Consider the following 19,491-nt stretch of genomic DNA (forward strand, 5'->3'; position numbering starts at 1 on the left):
AAATAATGGTATTTTTTATGTGGCTTTTTTTTTAAGTCAAAATTATTTTTCCTAGATACAAATAAATTACAAATACTTAACATCAGGAAGTTCCTGGGATCAACTTTAGACCTTGTTATGCACACCTAACTCAACTGATATAATGTGCATTTTCATTTTATTTAACTGCCTTTCAGGCACTGGAAATGTGACTACAATATAAATTTAAAAATTCTATTGACCATACATAGCTAAAGCACTTTGAGAGTTTGGGAAATATTATACTGAGGTACTTGAGTATACAGTTGCTGTCATTCACTTTTTCAATGTTCATTTATAGTTCTGTGAGTCTACCAATTACCATCTCCAAGGTTTATCTTTATCTATCTTTAATCCATCTTTTTAATCATGAATGGAAATCTTCTGAAGTAATCTGTTTCTAGAACTCTCTCCAAGGACATATCTCTTGTTGATTAGAGAAATTCAAATTTATATTACATTCTTTTCTAAATTTAAATATCTCATGGTATTCGGGAGCTATATTCTTATCAACTGCTATATAAAATATACTCACAAAATTATTGCAGAAAAGCAAGAAATATTTACATGAAAGTTCTTATGAAAACAAATTTATTGAATTTAATTTTGAAAACTAAAACGTGTAATTTTTAAATATAAAATAATAGGGAAATTGATATTTGAGAATAAAATATATCATTTGAAAAATCAGTTTTGCTTTTCTTCATTGCATTTTGTGAATTTTTCTTCTAAAATTTCAATGCAAAAATTGACAGAGAAAATATTACTCGAACTATACAAATTCCTGAATATTTAAGTTTAAATAACTTTTTTTCTAAAGTTGCAAATTTTGCATTGAACTTCATATGTGCCTTTTAATCCCTAATAATGAAATATGAATCATAAGGTAGAACCAAGGTCTCTTGGTCCCAAGGGGTTAAAAGAAATCTGCTTGATGTTTCTGCTTTTTACCTCTATCGCAATCAATATTCTTCCATGACCTCTTTTTTTATTTAGAGATCCTCATTAAATAACGAAAACCTGGTTTCAGAAAGAGAAAGGGTGATTTTAGAGGAGTTGGAAGCACTAAAGAAGCTGTCTTTAGCTGGAAGAGAGAAGCTGTGTTGTGAGCTGCGCAGCAGCAGTACGCAAACACAGGTAGTATTGACTTTGGTGCATTTAGGAACAGTAGATCAACAATGCAGTAGGATTTGTTTGTCTTTATTGTTGGTAGGTGACGTATTTTTATAGTTACTGAGCTTAACATATTGGTGATCACTTAGATGTAAGGTAGGTGGAGTCAAAATGTCTTGCTTTCTGTTTAAGATAATTTGAATCTGGTATTGCTGTAGGAGAAACTGTTGTTCTACCAAGGAGCAACCTTTATTGACAACCCTTATTGCCACACTATATAGAGTATATTAGTTTGAATCCATTAAAACATTTTTCATCTCTACACTTGAATGTTTTATCCTTTTCTTGATACTGCGGATCTCTTGATAAATTGTAGTTAAATATTATTTCAAGCACTTTCTGGTTCACATCATACCAGTACAGAAGAATGATATGCTGTTTTTAAGACGACAGGTTTTCTTTCTGTCTTGTCCTCTCTGCCGTTGCACAAACTTAAACAGAATGAAAATGAAAACCAAAGGGAAATTGAGGAACAGACATTGAAAGAAAAGGAAATGGACAGAAAACCTGAAGATGTACCTCCTGATAGTCTGTCCAGTGAAAGGTATACAAAATGTGTATTTTTTCAGTGCAAAGTCAATTAAAATGGTTGTTCAAATGTAGTAAACTTTATTCATCCTGATTTTTATCTTGTGCATGTGTATTTTCTTAAAATGTCAATCAGTTATTAACTTGCATAGCCTCAAAGAAACTTTTTAAACCAGAAAATTAAGTATTTTATGATCCCCTTTTGAGTAGTTACTGATTCACCGGCCAAGGGCAGATTACATGATAAGGAGTCTAAATTTAGGAGAGAGTCATATGTGCCCAGCCATTCCTGCTGGAGGTAAATGATTTGAATTGGCAGCAATTTTCTGGGGAATGCAATAAACAGGGTCAACTTCCTGAGAGCTCTGATGTTCTTACTGCAGCTGTGAGAGTTGGGGCCACTCTGCCCTCTTCCTTAACCAAGGTCTCAACCCCCTTGATTGAGGCAGGCCACGGAGGAGTATGGTTCTCTATTTATTTGTCTAAGTCTTGTAGTCCTGATGTATCCAGTGCAGAAACCCCTCCCTTACCCATAGGAATTCATGTGTTTTGACTTTTCAGTTGCAGCAGGAAGTCAAAGACTGGAGTGCATCACACGCTGAGCTCAGTGAACAAATCAAATCATTTGAGAAGTTCCAGAAAGATTTACTTGTAGCTCTTAATCACAAAGATGATACTATTAATGTAAGTTTATACTACAAATACATGTTTCATCTCATGAATTCTCCTGAAATCTTCTGAATTAAAATCGAGAGTCTTCCAACCTTTTGCTTCTTTTCTAGGCTTTGACTAATTATATCACACAGTTGAATCGGTTACAGTGTGAATCTGAATCTGAGGATCAAAATAGAGAAGATGAGTCAGTTGAATTAACCAACGGAGAGGTAGCAGGTAAGATCAGTCTCAGGGAGGTTGAATCCTTTTTTTTTGCTTTCCTGTCTTTAATTAAGTATTTATACAGATGCCACTTTTCAGCTGGCTGATTTTCTTCTTAAGCTTCAGGGTTGTAGACACATATCACTGGATCTATAGATATGTCTATTGCATTGGCAGAGGTGGGTTGCTGGGGTATAATGTAGCAATAGGCATGTGAAGAACACTGACTTTTTCTATCCCATTGAAAACTAGTAAGTACACTGCAGCTACAATAGTCACATCCTATACAATACTTAGAGTATTGAACATTGTACAGTAAGAGAAATTTATTTCTTAACTTATGCAGATGATAGTTGATTTTGATACTCATCATCTCTATGGCTCTGTTGTCTTAAGGTCCACAGTCAGTCTTAAGAGTCCGGAGGTAGTTGGAACCATAAACTAAGGCTGTGAGAACAGAGGCTAGAGACTATCAGAAAGCTAGAGAGAGGGAGTGTAACAGTGTTTACTGATGAGGAAAATATTTCCAGATGTTTTTTCCCAAGTTGGATATTGCTTACATAGCAAGTATTTCAAACCACACCTGGTAGTAGATTCAGGGAGAAAATAGAGGATTGAATCTTTCTAAATAAGACACTTACTTGCCCAAGTGAAGATAGATCTGAGAGAGAAGAAAAGCTTTTATCTTACAAGAATAGCATAGATAACATTTTAGTTGTGCAAACTAGAAATTCACCTTTTTTTTGTTTTGTTTTTAAGACAGACACAGTACTTTTATTTATTTTGATGCTGAGGATCAAACTCAGTGCCTCACACATGCTAGGTGAGCACTCCACCACTGAGCCACAATCCCAGCCTGAAATTCACCTCTCTCTCTCTTTTTTTTTTTTAAATCTAAGCTTGCAATTCTCTTAAAAGTCATTAGTCTAATCAGTTTAGTTATTTAATTGATTTTTTTCCTTCTGGTGTTTGAACACAATCATTATTTAGTTTGGGGGAAGTTAGGAGAATATAGAGTTAAAAGTAAGGAAAGAAAAAGCTAAAGTCTTTTGTTTTTTAGGTGATCGGAATGAGAAGATCAAAGATCAAATTAAGCAGATGATGGATATCTCTCGGGTATAGTTCTTTGTAAGAGTCCCATAGTGCCTGTCAATTCTTCCTGTGCCTCACTTTTAAGAATACCTCTCTTTTCTGCAATTTTTAGACACAAACTACAATATCAGTAGTTGAAGAGGATCTAAAACTCTTACAACTTAAGCTAAGAGCCTCGATGTCCACAAAATGTAATCTAGAAGGTGGGTTCTTCTTGAGAAGAAATTGCCATGTTGGAAAGACTTAAAATTTTATTGGAAAGATAAAGAATGGCTTCTTGCTTTCATGCTTCTTACTTTTCTTGGCACTACTCCCTCAAACAAGTTCTTAAGTCCTTGTACACATATAGAGATAAGCTGTTTTATCCTTTACAGACCAAATAAAGAAATTAGAAGGTGACTGCAATTCACTACAGTCTTCTAAAGTTGGACTGGAAGAGGAATGCAAAACTCTAAGGCAGAAAGTGGAGATTTTAAATGAACTCTACCAGAAAAATGAGATGGCACTACAAAAGTAAGATTTTCATTGTTTGTTATTATTATCACTGTGTGAACTAATAGATAATTTTATCTTTTCTTAAGATTATTTACAATTTCTTCTAGTTGTAATAAGTAGAGATTTGTCTTTTTTCCTTTGTGTTTTGTTTTATATAAGTTGCATTTTTCTTTCCATCGTCAGTCTTAAGAGTCCTGAGGTAGTTGGAACCATAAACTAAGGCTGTGAGGACATCGTAATCAACTGTCAAATTCATATGAAGGCAGGAAGTGGTAAAATGGTATTAACAGTCACTGATGTGGAAATACCTCTCAAAGTTCTAGACCCTTTCTATGATCCCTCTATTTATTTTAATTACCTTTCATTGTGATCAGTTATGTAATTCTAATGTTTTGAACTTGTATCTCTAACTCTGGACCTTTAAAAATACTGAGTGATTTGGAATGACATGTTTTAGTAGAATAAAAACTTCAAAAAGGAATAATATTTACTTATTGATGGTACAAGTTTTGGACTTGAATATCTCAGATGTTCACACAAAATGGAACTGTGGCAAGGACCTTAGGAGTTATGATTACAGAAGTACTTGTTTGGAGTATATATTTATGTATTAATCTTCTTAGTGTGGAGCTAGTTATTTTTTGAAAGTTCATTTGAAGTTTTTAATCCACAAAAATACTTGAATTCTCTAAAAATAGGTTGTGTCAGATTTTATTTGTTTGCACCTGATTTTACTCTTCGATATATATATATATCTTGTAAAGCAAAGACAGTCCTTTTTACAGACCTAACTATTTTTAGGTATTTTGACTTCTGTTGCCTAATTAATGCATTAAATATTGAAACCTTTCCATTAACTTTTCTAAAATTATGTGATCTCCAAGTGACCTTTTTAGAATCTCAAATTTTTGTTCAGGCCAGTTCTAAATTCCTGGCCTGTTTCAAAGAAACATTTCTTATTTTATCACTTTTTTTTTAAAGAACACTTGTTATCTCTGTCCCTATTAGTAATCTGAATGACCTAAATGGCAATTAATTTTCTTTGTAATGCAATTAAATTGTAGCACTATTTTTCTCAACTCCTCCAAAATTTATTCAGTCATCATCTGTGGTTTGTACTCTTTTTACTCATCCCCAGGTACTATGTTAGTTCATGCCTCTGTCATCTTTTCTGTTTCTAACCTAGATCATCTGTCTTCATTCTCCATTTTTTATATTTGTATATAACTTATTTCAAATTCTTAGTAGTTTTCTCTATAGCCGCTTGAGTGGACTTTCTAAAATATAAGTCTGTCCATGTGAATATGTGCCTGTGGTTTATGAAGAATTTGCTTTCTATTTGATGACCTGTTCTTTTTTTCTTCCTTGTATCCTTTTAATAGTTTAAATATTTTTAATTATTTTCCTCATCCCCTGTATAAGCTTGATGTAATCATAAATTATAATGGAATTATAATGATATAATAATAATTTTATTCATCTTCTCATAATTTAAAGGCCATGGTATATATTCTGGATTTAATAAAAACCTGACATAGATTAATAGGTTTATTATTTTTTTTATGGGCTTTAAGTAGCTCCTGAATCAGATAACTGTTGTGGCATTGTATGTTAGTACTTCATATACTGTGAACTCCACAAGACATTTATTCAATTTATACACATATTTAAAGTTTCTGTAGTTCTGCATTCTACACTGTTGGTTTCTTATTTGAAATTATTTTCATTCTATTTGAACATTGTCCTTTAATGATAGATTTGATTAGTGTATCAAAGGTAGTACAAGGATAAACAGAGAATAGTATTTTATCCACTAAATATTGCTACCTTTATAATCTGTATTAGGTTGACATGAACTTCATGATTAGAGTTAAAACCAGTTTCCATTTTTAAAGGATCTTTCTTTTGGCTACTGAATTTTGACTGTTACTTAGTTTTAGCAATTTTAAAATATCCAATTAATTACCATCTGTTTTAAATTTTTTCTTTAAGGAGTCCATTATCATTGTTGTTTGGTCTTATCCCTCCCCTAGTTTCTGTAGTCCTTTCTCTGTTTTTTTAACAGTTGTATTGGGAAGTGCCTAGGTGTAGTTTTCCCCACCCCACCCACTTTTCCTCTTGCAGTTATGTTGCTTGGGACCATTAAACACTTCTTGAATTTTCGAGTCTTTTTCTCAATGTTGATTTTACCTCATTCTCTCTTCTGATTATAATAATGCATATTAGAATTTGATTTCCCCTGCCTCCTACATTCTGGATTTACTTCTTCTGGATATTTTCTACTGACCTGTCTTAAAAGCGCTAGGATTTATTTTACTTCCCAAATCTGCTGCTAAAATCATTCATTGAGTTTAGGATTTTAAAAAATTCAGGGTTTAAAATATTATTTTAGTTGTAGATGGACACAATATTTTATTTTTTATAGGCTTTTTTTAAGAGAGAGAGAAAGAGAATTTTAATATTTATTTTTTAGTTTTTGGCAGACACAACATCTTTGTTTGCATGGGGTGCTGAGGATTGAACCCGGGCCGCACATATGCCAGGCGAGCACGCTACCACTTGAGCCACATCCCCAGCCCGACACAATATTTTATTTATTTTATGTGGTGTTGAGGACTGATCCCAGTGCCCCACACATGTGGGGCCCATGCTTCACCACTGAGCCACAACTCCAGTCCTATTTCAGTACTACATCTCAAACCCAGGACCTTGAGCCATGTGCTCCACTATTGAGCTACCTCCCCAGACTCCTTGCTCTTTCTCATAAAGGGACTAGGGTCTTACTGCTTTCCAAGCTATCTTTAATCTCATAATTCTGCCTCTGCCTCCTGAGTATCTTCGACTGTAGGTAGGTCACCACACCCAACTATTTCTTGGTTTTATAGTTTCTAATCCTTTGACAAAATTCGTAATTTTTTTTCCCTCTTTTGTGGTGCTGGTGTTTGAACCCAGAGCCTTGTGCATGCAAGGCAGCACTCTACCAACTAAACTATATTCCCAGCCCTGAAATTCATAATCTTGATTTTACTTTTTTGACTATATAAAGCACAGTGATTTTAAAACATGTGCAGTTAACCCCATTAGGTGGTTTCCTTTTCTGTGGGATTTTTTCTCACAGAATTTTGTCTTATGGAGTGCCTGGTCAGTTTTGATTGGCCAACATTGTTGTGATAATTATAGATGAAATTTGAGGACTAAGAGGAAGTTATCTTCTTATAGAAAAGTGTTGAGGTTACTTGAGTAAGATTGTCACTTTAAACTTAGCAATTAAGATAATTCAAAAATGAGTTGTCTTTTCAATGTTTCAGTATTGTTCCTTTTGGATTTTTTGCCTGTTCATCACTTAAGTGTGCAGTACTTTCTAATCTAAACTCAAAGGCTAGGGCTTTTATTAAGGGTCCCTTTATTGGTAGCCTCTTTTTTCCTCTAAGCCTAGGAATTTAATGAAGGCTTGGTTCAGACTCATATCTTTGTGTTATCTTCAATAGGAGAAAAGTACCTTAAAGTGCCAGCCTTACTTGTAATTCTGAGATTCCTTTTTCTAATGGATCTTGGCCACATACATATATCTTCACTGACTTTTTAGCTTGGATCCCTTCAAACACAATTTTATATTCTTATAAAGATGTTTTGATTGTTCTTAGTGCTCTCAGACTAACTCTTTGATAATTGGAAACAAAATTCTCTCTTTTCTTCAAGATTCAGTTTTCTCCATATTTCTTCTTAAGCCAGTGGGGAAAATTATTATATTCCTTTAGGCATCATTTATACCTGAAACAGTGAGCTCTTTTATTCTTTAGCATCTTACAAGGTAACTAGTATATTATAGCCACTCATAAGATACTTGCTGAAGAATTAAATGAGAAGCTATATAAGAATATATAATCCCCCTTTTCTATTTTGTATCAGTAATCCTTTTTTACTGTAGTTCTTCTGATTTATGGAAAATTAAGTTTCAAGTTAATTATCTTTTGAATTTTAAAGTAGTACAAGGATAGCAGAAAATAGTATTTTTTAAATCATTAAATGTGGCTACCTTTGTGTCAGTAGATGAACATCTTGAGTTTCATGATCAGAGTTAAAACTTGTCAGTAGATAATACTCTGATAGTGGGTCAGTTTGGCTTCTTTTTCTGGTTGATAGACATTATCAAAACTCAGATTTGTCTTTTTGCTTAATTTACAATTCTTTTGAAATAGATATCTAAAGTGTGAAAAATGTTCTGTGGTTAATTGCATAGCTAAAAGACATATTCTAGAAGATTTTTTCTTTGACTGACTATATCTTTATTATGGTACCAGTCTTGGATTGAGAAAAGAGTTCCTCCATGACAAAGATATACTTAGTGTCCTACCCATGGCAGAAATGAGAAAAGAATTATCCCCTGCTTTATCCTAATATGTTTAATTATGTTAGGTTGATCAGTTCTGATCTTCCACATTGAAGTAAAGTGAGTTTTTATTATCTTACACACAGGAGACTTGCCCTTGGGGCACATGTTGTTTTCACATTTATTTTATTTACTGGTAAGTAGAGAATTAAGAGGAGAAGTTAGAAAATGTAAGTGATTTGCCAGAGTTTGATTTATGAAATTGCAGGTTTGAATTCCTATTTTATGTGCCTAAGCATTTTATAGAATTGTGGGAAGTGATATTCACAAAGAGAAACTTTTGATTTGATAACTGGCTTTATTTTAGGAAATGGAGTCAAGAAGAATGTGAGAGACTAGAAAAAGAGCAGCAGCTGTCAGCTGCAGATGAAAAGGTGGTTTCCGCTGTACAGGAAGTTAAAAATTACAAGTGAGTTCAGTTTCTAAAGGAGGGTGTCAATGTCTAATGAATTAGTGTTAGCTTTCTTTTTAATCTTTTTTTTTACATTATGTACATAGAAGAAAATAGCATGGAAGTATAAATAACGAGAGGATATGAACACATTCAATTCACACAGGAGAAAAAATAAATTTCAAATTAACAAATGAAAAATGTTAACAAAAATTTACTTGTACCCAATGGGCAAGACCATAGGGAACTTGGTCAATGCAAACAGTTCTGGGGGTTTTGTATGTTGTAGTAATTCTTTAAGAAATCAGTTTGCTGTGTGTTATATCAAGACCCACAGAAGTGTGGCATTTGATAGACCTTGGAAATCTTCTATGGATATAATTTGAAAAAAAGAAAAAAAAGTTTTAAGGAGGAAGATATTTCTAGCAGAATTACTTGAGAACACACTGATGAACAGTTATGGAAATTATAATTTATCAATTCAGAATCTCTAGCAATTAAATGATAAAGAAGTTATTAGTATTAGGTTTTTATTTATTTATTTATTTATTTATTTATTTTTGGTGCTTTACTACTAAGCTACATCCTTAGACCTTTTTTTTACTTTGAGACAGGGTCTCAGTTGCACAGGTTCCCACTTAATTGCTGAGACTGACCTCGAACTTGAGATCCTCCTGCCTCAGCTTCCCAATCATTGGGATTACTGGCATGTGGCATTGCACGTGGTCTGTAGTATTAGTTTTGATCACACTGGATTCATATAACTATAGAAATGTTTTTCTTATGTATGATAAAAGTCTTTAAAAGTATAGCTGATGGAATAAAGGGAAAATGGTCAGAATGTTTCAAATTTTATTCAATTGTTGTAATTCTTAGGCGGAGAATTGAAGAGATGGAAGAAGAATTACAGAAAACCGAGCGCTCATTTAAAAACCAGGTAGTAATTAATACTGTCCTGTAGTTGAAGGATTCTTTGATATCTAATACAGACAATTATAGGCTATTATAATGAGTCCCTAAAAACATTTTTTTAATGTGTTGTCTTTTTCAGATTGCTATGCATGAGAAGAAAGCTCATGATAATTGGGTAAGATTTTTTCCCCCTTTTCTTTATTTTGCATAGCCTACCGCAACTGAATTTGAATATTTTCTCTTTAATAGCTCAAAGCTTGTTCTGCAGAAAGAGCTATAGCTGAAGAGAAAAGGGAATCTGCTAATTTGAGACAGAAGTATGTGATTTTTGTGTCTTACTGTATGTTTTATAGTGTTTTAAGGTTATGCTAGATATTATCTATGATTGCTGTTTCATAATTCAGCCCATTCTTTCTCAATATTCAAGGCTACTGGAAATGACCCAAAAGATGGCAATGCGGCAAGATGAACCTGTGATTGTAAAACCAATGCCGGGGAGACCAAATTTACAAAATCCTCCTCGGAGAGGTAGGGGGCACTTTGTAAAAGGAGCTATTTTATTTCTTGGTGCAGAATGTATGTAAATTACTTTTTATTTCTGTGAGTAATGGTTATGAAATAATCTGAATGATTTGCTAAAACGGGAGGTGTGGGGGTTGGTATCAGGGAGAAGGCTGCCTTAAAGTAGTAACACAGCATTGTTGTCTTTAGGTCCACTGAGCCATAATGGCTCTTTTGGTCCATCCCCCGTGAGTGGTGAAGAATGTTCCCCTCCACTGACAGCAGAGCCAGCTGGAAGACCTCCTTCTGCTACTCTTAATCAAAGAGATATGCCTAGAAATGGATTTGGTAAGCATTCACATGTTGCTTTATAGTAAACTGCTTCAAGGTTTTGGTTTTTTTTTTCCCTTTTGAATATTCTAATGAAAACATAGAATTTGGGCCTGTAAAATATATAGAAGATAATTTCTTACTTTATCTTAGTGAATGTTTTCTGTAAAATCTGTTCTAGAATAGGAAACATTTTTTTTTTTTTCCTGGAGGTCCCTGTATTGTTTTTTCCTTTTAAATTTTACACTGTGAAGTGTAAACCTTTATCTTTAAATTAAATCTCTATGGTGTTCGTTTCCCAAATATTATAAAAGTAGCCTTAAACTTTATGTAGCATACATATTTCCAATATGAAATACTGAGTCTTATTTCCAATTCTAAATAGGACTGTAGTCTTGGTAAGATTGGAAGTCAGGTTATACAGACTAAAGAAAAGCGAACCTACACATACTTCAAGTCTATAGCTTAAAGTTTAGGACCAGTACATATTAATTTGCTGTTCTATCAACCCAAGGCAGTTCTTTATTTTACTTAAGTCTCTTCATAAATTGTGATTTTCGTATTGGGCAACCTATTTTTTAAAAAAATATTTTTAATTGTAGATGGTGTGGTGCTGAGAATCAAACCCAGTGCCTCACACATGCTAGGCAAACACTCTACAACTGAGCTATGACCCCAACCCCTGGGCAACCCATTTTTAATGTTGCTTTCTAGTTATTGTTGAACCCTGACCTGTCCACCAGTGGTTTATTTCTTCTGAAAAATACATACAAGGGCTCTGATCTTTCTTTCCCAAGGGTCAATGGATGGACCTTTACCTCGTACTCAATGGTCTTCTGAGGCATCTGGGAAACCCGTTGCCTCTGGTAAAGAGACCAAGTAATTTCAAAGAATCTGTAATTGTGGATGCAGGATTTTTATTCTTTTCATGTTAGAATAAGTCTGAATCCATCCTTTGATCTCTAACAGACCCAGGATGTGTTCCAGCTCACATGAAGAGCAGCTCCAGAAGTTTTTCTCCAGCTAAGGTGACGGATGAGGGCAAGGTAAGTTCTGTAGTTACTGTGAATCACGTGGTCGTGTAGGAACATGTAACTTTCCTACAGTACTTGCTCTTTGCTTTATCCTTCTTTGTGTTCTATTTGTACTATCCCATTTGTTTTTTAAAAAGCAAACTGTTCCCCAAGAACCTGAGACCCCCTCAGTTTCTACCATTACTTCTTTGACTGAGCATCCAGTTGGAGTAAGTACTTAGAGGTTGAGAACTGAATTAGGTTTTATTCTGTGCATTTCTGGGAAGGATATTCAGAGCATGACACTGATCTTGTTTGCTTTAAACTGCATGCAATATTGAGCTTACTTTTCTCCTTAACTTGGAAATGTGGCTTAAGTGTGTACAACTATAATGAACTACAGAATGTGAAAAGTTATCACTCTAACTTTATATGGTGTTTTGTGTTGAATGTTCTAAGGCAAGGTAAATTCATTATAAATTATATAATTCATCATTTTTATTTTTGTTTGGAAGAATGCTATTTAAGAATTCCTCCATTTGAGCAAACCCTATTTTGAGTTATTTGAATTAGATTGGTATCAGATTTTATGAAAGTGAAATACTGTTTCAGTGCAACAATGATAATCTGAAATGACCTCTTGAGCCAGTCCCAAGCAATTGTCTCATTTGTTCACATAAGTGCATTCTCTTGTAACTGTGTTGCTATTATATCTGGTAGGTCTTCTGCAGCTCTATAATAAAATAAATTTTAAATTGTTTAGTTTCAAACCCACTACTCATAGGAAATGATAAATCAATATCTCAAATGGTGTACAGTAAATGAAAGTAAATATTAAAGCCTTGTCTTCCTAATTTGTGTATATAGCATTGTGTTGGAAAATACTTCTCAAGTTTCAGTGTATACATATTCCAGGAATATACATCTCTGGAGCAATCTAAGGGCAGCTTAGATAAGACCCCCAAACCCCTTTGTAGTAGAAGATTTAAAAGAGAGCAAAGATCTGTTGTTAGAGAGGAGTAGAGGTGGAAAAAGCATGGCTTAGAGGCAAACCTGGGATTGAGATCCTTTAATATGCAGTGTGGCCTTCAACAAATGATGATAATCCATTTGCTTTTATTCCCTCTTATTTAAAACAAGACAGTCTACTTAAAGATCTCAGAGGTTGAATAATATATGAAAGACTTACTGAAGATACTCTGAATAGTAGCTATTATTACATGGGTAGAGAATGGATTTTTCATTTTATTCTGTTCATTCTTAATATGGAAGTAATGAGCTATTGTGATGAAAGGGAAGTGATGGGGAGGAGGGGACTCCCTTTGAAATAGGTTGTAGTGAATACAGCATGACATACTGGTCAGAAATCACCTCTGTTAATAACCTCTGCCAGTCCTCTTGCCTTTCCCTTTCCTGTGCAGATATAATCAGTAACAAACTGCTCCCTCTTGTGGAATCCTTCTAACTTCTGTAAGCTGTCAGTGGGAATACACAGGAGGGGTGGGTAGAGTTTTGTTGCACTGATGGTGTTCTCTGGACAGGTGCCTGTTTTGGGTTTTAGCTTTTATCGGTGTTGGTACTTTGTCTTAATACATAGGAATTTTAAAACTTTTAACTGCTTTCAAATCTTAAATTGCAGGTTAATATGGCTATGAAAGGGCCCCCTCCTTTCTCAGGGGCACCCTTCATGGGCCCCCCTATGGGACCCCCGATGGGACGGCCTCCACCACCTCCCTTTTGGTATGGACCGCCATTTCAGCTCGGTGGGCCTTTTGGGCCTCGGCCAATTCCTCCACAATTTGGTATGATGATCTGAACAGTAGTGATTGACTTATAAATCCCATTCATCTTTCATTTCTATTGCTTGCTAAAACAGTTTGTTGCTATCTCAGGTCTTAACAATGAAAGGATACAGCTGAGTACATTTTAACTTTTCCTCCAGTTTTCTGGGACATATTGGACACTACATAATCTTATACTGAGATAGGCAATAGCTATCTCATAGAGAAGGATTAGGGGCTATATAGAGAAAAGCCAGAAATATTACTTCTGCAGATGTTTGTTGAAAATATGTTGATATGATATGCATTGCAATAGATGGAAAGGTGGATGAGACACATGCATAACTTAAAATTTTGTCACAGATATGAAAATCCTATAGCATAAAGTTTGTAATCACCCATAATGGAAGCATAAGCAGTAGGTTATAGAATATAGAAAAGGAAAAGTCAAACCCTCCTTACCTTGAGAAAAGTCAGAGGGAAGTGTTAAAGAGGAGGATTTAACAGTGACCTAATAAATGTTGCTGATTTAATTAGGTGGCTGTGGAAGGCCTTTTCCAGGAGGGCATGCACCTTGATTCTGATGGCATGTGTAAAGTCCATGCTGAAATATTTCATGAATTTTTAATGGATACAGTAATAAATAGTGGTATTTCCTTTTATCAAAATTTCTTTGATGTAGTAAAGTTCTTATTTCATAATCTATCATCTTGTCATGGTAATATAGTACTTCTAAATATAAATGGAGCTCTTGTGAGATAGAAATAATTCTGCAATTATATAGTAGGGAAAGAAAAAAGATAAGCCTGGAGCTAGGTAGAGCCATGTTTAAATCCTTAATATGTTGCTTCATGGCTGGTTGGCCAGGCTATAACCTAAACTTGTTCCATTTCAGTTTGCCTCATCTGGCAAGTCAGGATGTTCACCAGTTGATGTTCTAGGCTTGGGAGAAATTAAAGACTATATTAACATACTTGAAATCACCCAAGTTCAGAAATTTCTGGGTATTTACATAACTTCCTTTTTATTTTCCAGGTCCTGGTATGCATCCACCAATAGGCTTCAGAGAATATGCACCAGGTGTTCCACCTGGACAACGGGATTTGCCTTTTGACCCTCGTGATTTTTTTCCAGGACCTGCACCATTTAGACCTTTAGGCTCATTTGACCCAAGAGAGTACTTCATTCCTGGTGCCCCATTACCACCTCCAACTCATGGTCCCCAAGACTATGGGCCACCACCTTCTGCAAAAGACTTAATGTCTTCAGGCTTTAAAGATAAACCTCCACCTACACCCGATTCTCAGAGTAGTGAGGGCTGTTCATAGGCCTTAAAACAGGGCCCATAAAATTAACCTCTGACACTTAGTCAGAAAGTGGACTATGAACTATTCATTGTGTTGAAGGATTATTGGCTTCAAAATATAAAAGTTTATTTTAAATGGTTTATGTTTTTAGAATGAAGCTGCCTTGGCGCAGTATACATTTGGAGCCAAAATATTTTCCCCCTAAATATCCCCCACTTAAACTAGAGTATCCTTCCAACTTTAAAATGTGCAATAAGAAATACCTTTGTTTTAGTTAATGTAGCATATACAATTGCTAAATGATTTAGAATGTCATAATTATGGACATTTCCTGTGGAAATGCTTTAAGAACATGTATTTCCAGTATCCTATTTTTAGTGTATTCCAGTTGATAACAGAGAAATGGTGTTTTATAAGCTTGAGTTTTCTCTTTAAATATCTGGTCGCAGAGACTGTTACGCTAAAAATGTTTACTCAAAAATCATAAACTTCATTTTCCTTCTTGCTGAAGTTCTTTGTTGTAATAGTTCATAAAAAATTGTTTATTAATATTTCCCAAGTGTCTGTTGATTCATTGGATCGTCATGAGACTTTGTGCCATTGGGGAAGCATGTAAACTCACTCTCAGAACTGAATATGGTGACTTGGCAGCATATTTCCTGTTGCTCACTGTTAAGGAGGCTGGACCCTGGTCAACTGTGGACTTACACAGAGGAATTTCTTTTACTTGTGAGAAGTCTTGTGGCTCTATTTTTGTAGCACATTCATGTACTTTTTTCTAACCACTGTCCATGTGAGAATGGTTTTCTGAGAATGAGTTTACATTAGTAGCAAGAGTTGTTTGACCTGAAGTTCTACTGCTTTTGCCATTATTGCATTATAACAGTAAAATATACGGTGGTATGTTGTGTCTATAAAAAAAAAAAGAAAATTTCTTTTAAAAAATGTACACACACACTCTTCTCTTTTCCATACCTTGCCACTGATTTTCAAGAAATATGATAAAAAAAATTAGAAAAGTATAATCCTCTGAGAAAGAATGAATGAAACTCTAAGGCTTATAATGTCTTTAATCAGCAACTATGGGCTGAATTAAATTCTTTTTTTTACAGATACTCAAATATATTTTATTTAAAAATCAATTAAAGCAAGTCCTGAATCTGTAACTACTGTCTTTAAAACAATGTTTCTAAGAACTAGCTCTCCAGAGCTGTAATTTTAATTACAGCAATTTTAACAGTACATTTTAAGAGGTTTAAGATTTAAATAAAATTATAAAAGCCTGGTACTTTTGTTTACTGCTAGACCATATTCTTCCATTCTTTAAAGTTCTAGAAAGTAATAGGATTGTTGAAACCTAGAACATATCATTGTTCTTTTTATGTCCCCTAAGTATTCTCAAAATAGGGGCAAAAGCTTCAGTGTGAAACAAAATCTCTGTGAAACAAAATCTCTAAACTACTGAAGATGACTCAGAATCAAAAGGAATTTGAGTCCGTTAGGAAGAATTCAATCTACATAGCCTCCATTTAATATCAGAAGCAGAAGCTGTGTGTAAGAGGAAAACCATATAATAGCTTATGCCATTTTAACCATGTAAAATAAAATTTAAGTCACAAACACCAATTTTGAATGTATCTTTCAACCTCTACAGGACACAAGGCAATGCTGAAGTTACTCTAACTTCTAATTTTAAAATAGCATTTAAATAAAGGTGATGTCAGCTAGGAAGATAGATTTTCAAGGGAAGGCAGATTTATTTTTTTATTCAAAGCAACAGTAGTTTTCCCTCTAAAGCCTTTTTTGTATTTATTCTATTAGTAAGCTATAATGTGTTCTACGTAGTTTATCTGAACAGTTTTGAACCCACCCATAGTTGCCTCTCCTTACATCCATCTGATTGTACCACTTCTGTAGCAAAGCCCAAGGTAGCTGCCCATATACCGGTTGTGAGAGAATACTTACCCTTGATTCAATTATACTTTTGTATCTGAAAAGTTTTAGAAGTCCTCTCCAGCAAATTGTGTTTGAGTTTAGTTACTAAAATCATTTCATTTGTGAAGCAGTAGTGTTTCAACCTGAAAGTACTACTGCTATAGTTGTAATTATTGTCCAGTGACTCATCCCCTCCCACACTAGAAAGTAAATTTAAACAACTAATTTGTGAGATACAGATTGTTTTGTGTTAATTGCTTCAAGATAAAACCACCTTTTTTGGCGAGGGAGGTTTGGTCATTCAGGTCTGAATTAAAGCTAAGCTGATGACAATGTTCAATTTAAGTTTGTTTAATGCTGATGAAAGACATTCATACAAAGCATCCTCTTTTTTTTCACATAACCCCATTCTTTGGTGGCAGCTGGGGTTGTGGCTCAGAGGTAGAGTACTTGCCTAGCGCAGGCAAGGCCCTGGGTTTAATCCTCAGCATCGCATAAATAAATAGAGGTTAAAAAAAGCATTCTTATGTGAAAAATGCTAAATGTTTCTTCATATAAATTATCACTTTGAGGGGCTGGGGTTGTGTGTAAGGCACTGGGTTTGATCCTCAGCACCACATATAAATATAAAGGTACTGTGTCCATCTACAACCAAAAAAAAAGGTTTGTTTTTTTTTAAATTATCACTTTGATATACATGTTTTATAGTCTATGAAAAAACAGAAAGAACAATGTATCAGTTTTGCTACATTTTAATAGTAGATTTTAAGGGAGCAACTTCAAACATCAGTAACATCAAACAAAAAGGTACTGAGTACTCCACAGGGTACAGAGTGCTGCCAAGCACCTTGGAAAGTTTACATGACATGGAGAAGATGAGGCCCTTCTCTTGAGAAGTTTACAGTCTGGAAATTTTGACTACTCAGAGTTTCAGTTGAGTGAACATTTTATTAAGGCAAATTCTTCATTTCCTAGAACTACTGTAGACTGAACTATTTTTGCACTTGTGAAATTAACCCAATCCAGATGAAAGAAAAGACTAAATTTGGTTGAGAATTCTTTCAGGCTCATATAGTTTTATTAACATTCACCTAGTAAACAAAATTGACCTAACAGACAACTGAAAAATTAAAGACTAGATCTCTTGAAGTGCAAGGGCTAAAAAACTGTTATTCGTTTTAAAAAGCAAACACATGGTATGATTAGGGTTTACACTAGTTTAAAAATAGGCCAAGTATTGCATTCCCTTCATGCATTGTTCTTTTAAAATAGTGAATATTAAAATACATGGGTTCTACATGTAACCCACAAAAAAGCTCCTCACAAATCTTTATGTTCTGTGTATCAAATATCCACCTTGTGTACTATGAAAGTTTTATTTATGTCTCATTATTAAGTTAAAAGTAATGTAAATGGTGAAATTATAATAGGCTAATGACCTGCATATTTTCATATGAATGTCAATATATCTAAATAGGAAATAAATGGCAGTTTTATCTACCTATATTAAAAAAAAATAGAATATCTTTCCAGATTTTGCATACTCATCACTTTATAAAGACAAGGTATGCAGGTTTTAAGGTTTCACAATCAGTTGTCAGAAAAACAGCAGTTGTTCCTGCAGTATCTCATTAGCATCTGACTCAATTATTTTTAGATGACATGATTTAAACCCACCCCAAAATTTGTAATTATTCTGAGAGAGATGGTTTTAATGTTAACCCTAGAATCATTAATGTTAACCCTAGAAACAATAGCAATGTGATGTAGAACAACTAATCAACATGACTAAAAATATGCTCACTTTCAGAAAAACAATCTGGTCATCTGGAAAAAAATCACAGCTACAATCTGGGGGGCACTCCAATATAAGATATTGATCTGGTCAAGGCACACTATTTCTAAGTAGAACTATCAGATGAGGGTGAATTTAGGCCAGCTCTAAGGAACAGCCTATAAGACAGACCATAACTGATCCAATTTCCTTTCAAAGCAATCTGGTACTATCCTACCGACTTCAATTCAAAAGTTTGAACTTAATTCAAATCAAAAGACCATATTGGAGCAAAAGTGAGCAAATGTGTAAACTCTAGCACATTCTTATTGCTGTATTTTAAAGTTTGAAGATGAGCATACCTACCACAGCAGTATTGTTCCAGGAAGCAGGGTAGGAACAGTGGTAAATTAGGAAAAAGACTATTAATTGCACAAGTAATAGAAAAGTAAAAACATGTTTCAAAATCTACAATAAACCTTGTATCCAAAGGAGTCATAACAATGAGGTGCTGGACTTTAGTTCTGTGGTACAGCTTTGCAAGGGACTCACTGGCCTATAGGTATGGCTCACTTCCTGCCTCCTGAAGGATGAATATTCTACCCAGAGCTATGATGGTTTCTACTGAGTGGTAAAATTCACAGAAATTCCACATTACTCATGTCAGAATCATTCCTTGTGCAAAGTTTGATGTAGATGAAGATAAAGTGGTTTCTTGGTCAATAACTGCAATTTCTTTCTTTTAAAGTCAGTGGGTTTCTTGTATCTGTAACCACAATAGAAAGATGATTGTTTAAAATACTTTGATGATTGATTTACTCCAATGTTACATTCTCGATAAGAGGGACTAAGAAGAAACATGAACCAGTAACCATTAGAACAGTATGAATCCTATATGTATATCACTTACAGTTCTATTACAATTGTCCCAGGTTTAATCTCATCCATCTCCATGAAAGCAAAACACTTGGTGCT

General features: G+C 34.3%; 3 protein-coding genes across 4 annotated transcripts in view; all 3 read left to right on the top strand.

Annotated features, from left to right (window-relative positions):
- The window catches only part of LOC143389655 (A-kinase anchor protein 9-like), a 31,681-nt gene extending 28,641 nt beyond the window's left edge, over positions 1-3,040 (top strand). Inside the window, exons 12-14 of the mRNA XM_077108360.1 lie at positions 1,015-1,155; positions 2,281-2,403; positions 2,942-3,040. Of these exons, the coding sequence (XP_076964475.1) occupies positions 1,015-1,155; positions 2,281-2,403; positions 2,942-3,040 (363 nt within the window). The remainder of the gene's footprint in view (positions 1-1,014; positions 1,156-2,280; positions 2,404-2,941) is intronic.
- LOC143640807 (transport and Golgi organization protein 1 homolog) lies at positions 1,128-10,378 on the top strand. 2 transcript variants are annotated; one of them, XM_077108372.1, is made up of 9 exons: positions 1,128-1,155; positions 1,632-1,735; positions 2,281-2,403; positions 2,502-2,610; positions 3,656-3,711; positions 3,800-3,890; positions 4,062-4,200; positions 10,125-10,192; positions 10,303-10,378. In XM_077108372.1, the coding sequence occupies exons 5-8, from the start codon at positions 3,694-3,696 to the stop codon at positions 10,153-10,155; spliced, it is 279 nt and encodes a 92-aa protein (XP_076964487.1). In that variant the 5' UTR covers positions 1,128-1,155; positions 1,632-1,735; positions 2,281-2,403; positions 2,502-2,610; positions 3,656-3,693; the 3' UTR covers positions 10,156-10,192; positions 10,303-10,378. The 2 variants fall into 2 exon arrangements, with proteins under 2 accessions (XP_076964487.1, XP_076964488.1); XM_077108373.1 differs by lacking the exons at positions 1,128-1,155; positions 2,281-2,403 and having other exon boundaries at positions 1,684-1,735.
- Positions 10,379-10,701: 323 nt separating this feature from the next.
- LOC143640805 (transport and Golgi organization protein 1 homolog) lies at positions 10,702-15,356 on the top strand. Its single transcript, XM_077108371.1, has 4 exons — positions 10,702-10,724; positions 11,676-11,752; positions 13,359-13,521; positions 14,536-15,356. Exons 1-4 carry the CDS (start codon positions 10,706-10,708, stop codon positions 14,826-14,828), a joined length of 552 nt encoding a protein of 183 aa, XP_076964486.1. The 5' UTR covers positions 10,702-10,705; the 3' UTR covers positions 14,829-15,356.
- Positions 15,357-19,491: the final 4,135 nt, after the last annotated feature.

Source organism: Callospermophilus lateralis, unplaced genomic scaffold, assembly GCF_048772815.1.
Source record: "Callospermophilus lateralis isolate mCalLat2 unplaced genomic scaffold, mCalLat2.hap1 Scaffold_63, whole genome shotgun sequence".
NCBI classification, from domain to species: Eukaryota; Metazoa; Chordata; class Mammalia; order Rodentia; family Sciuridae; genus Callospermophilus; species Callospermophilus lateralis.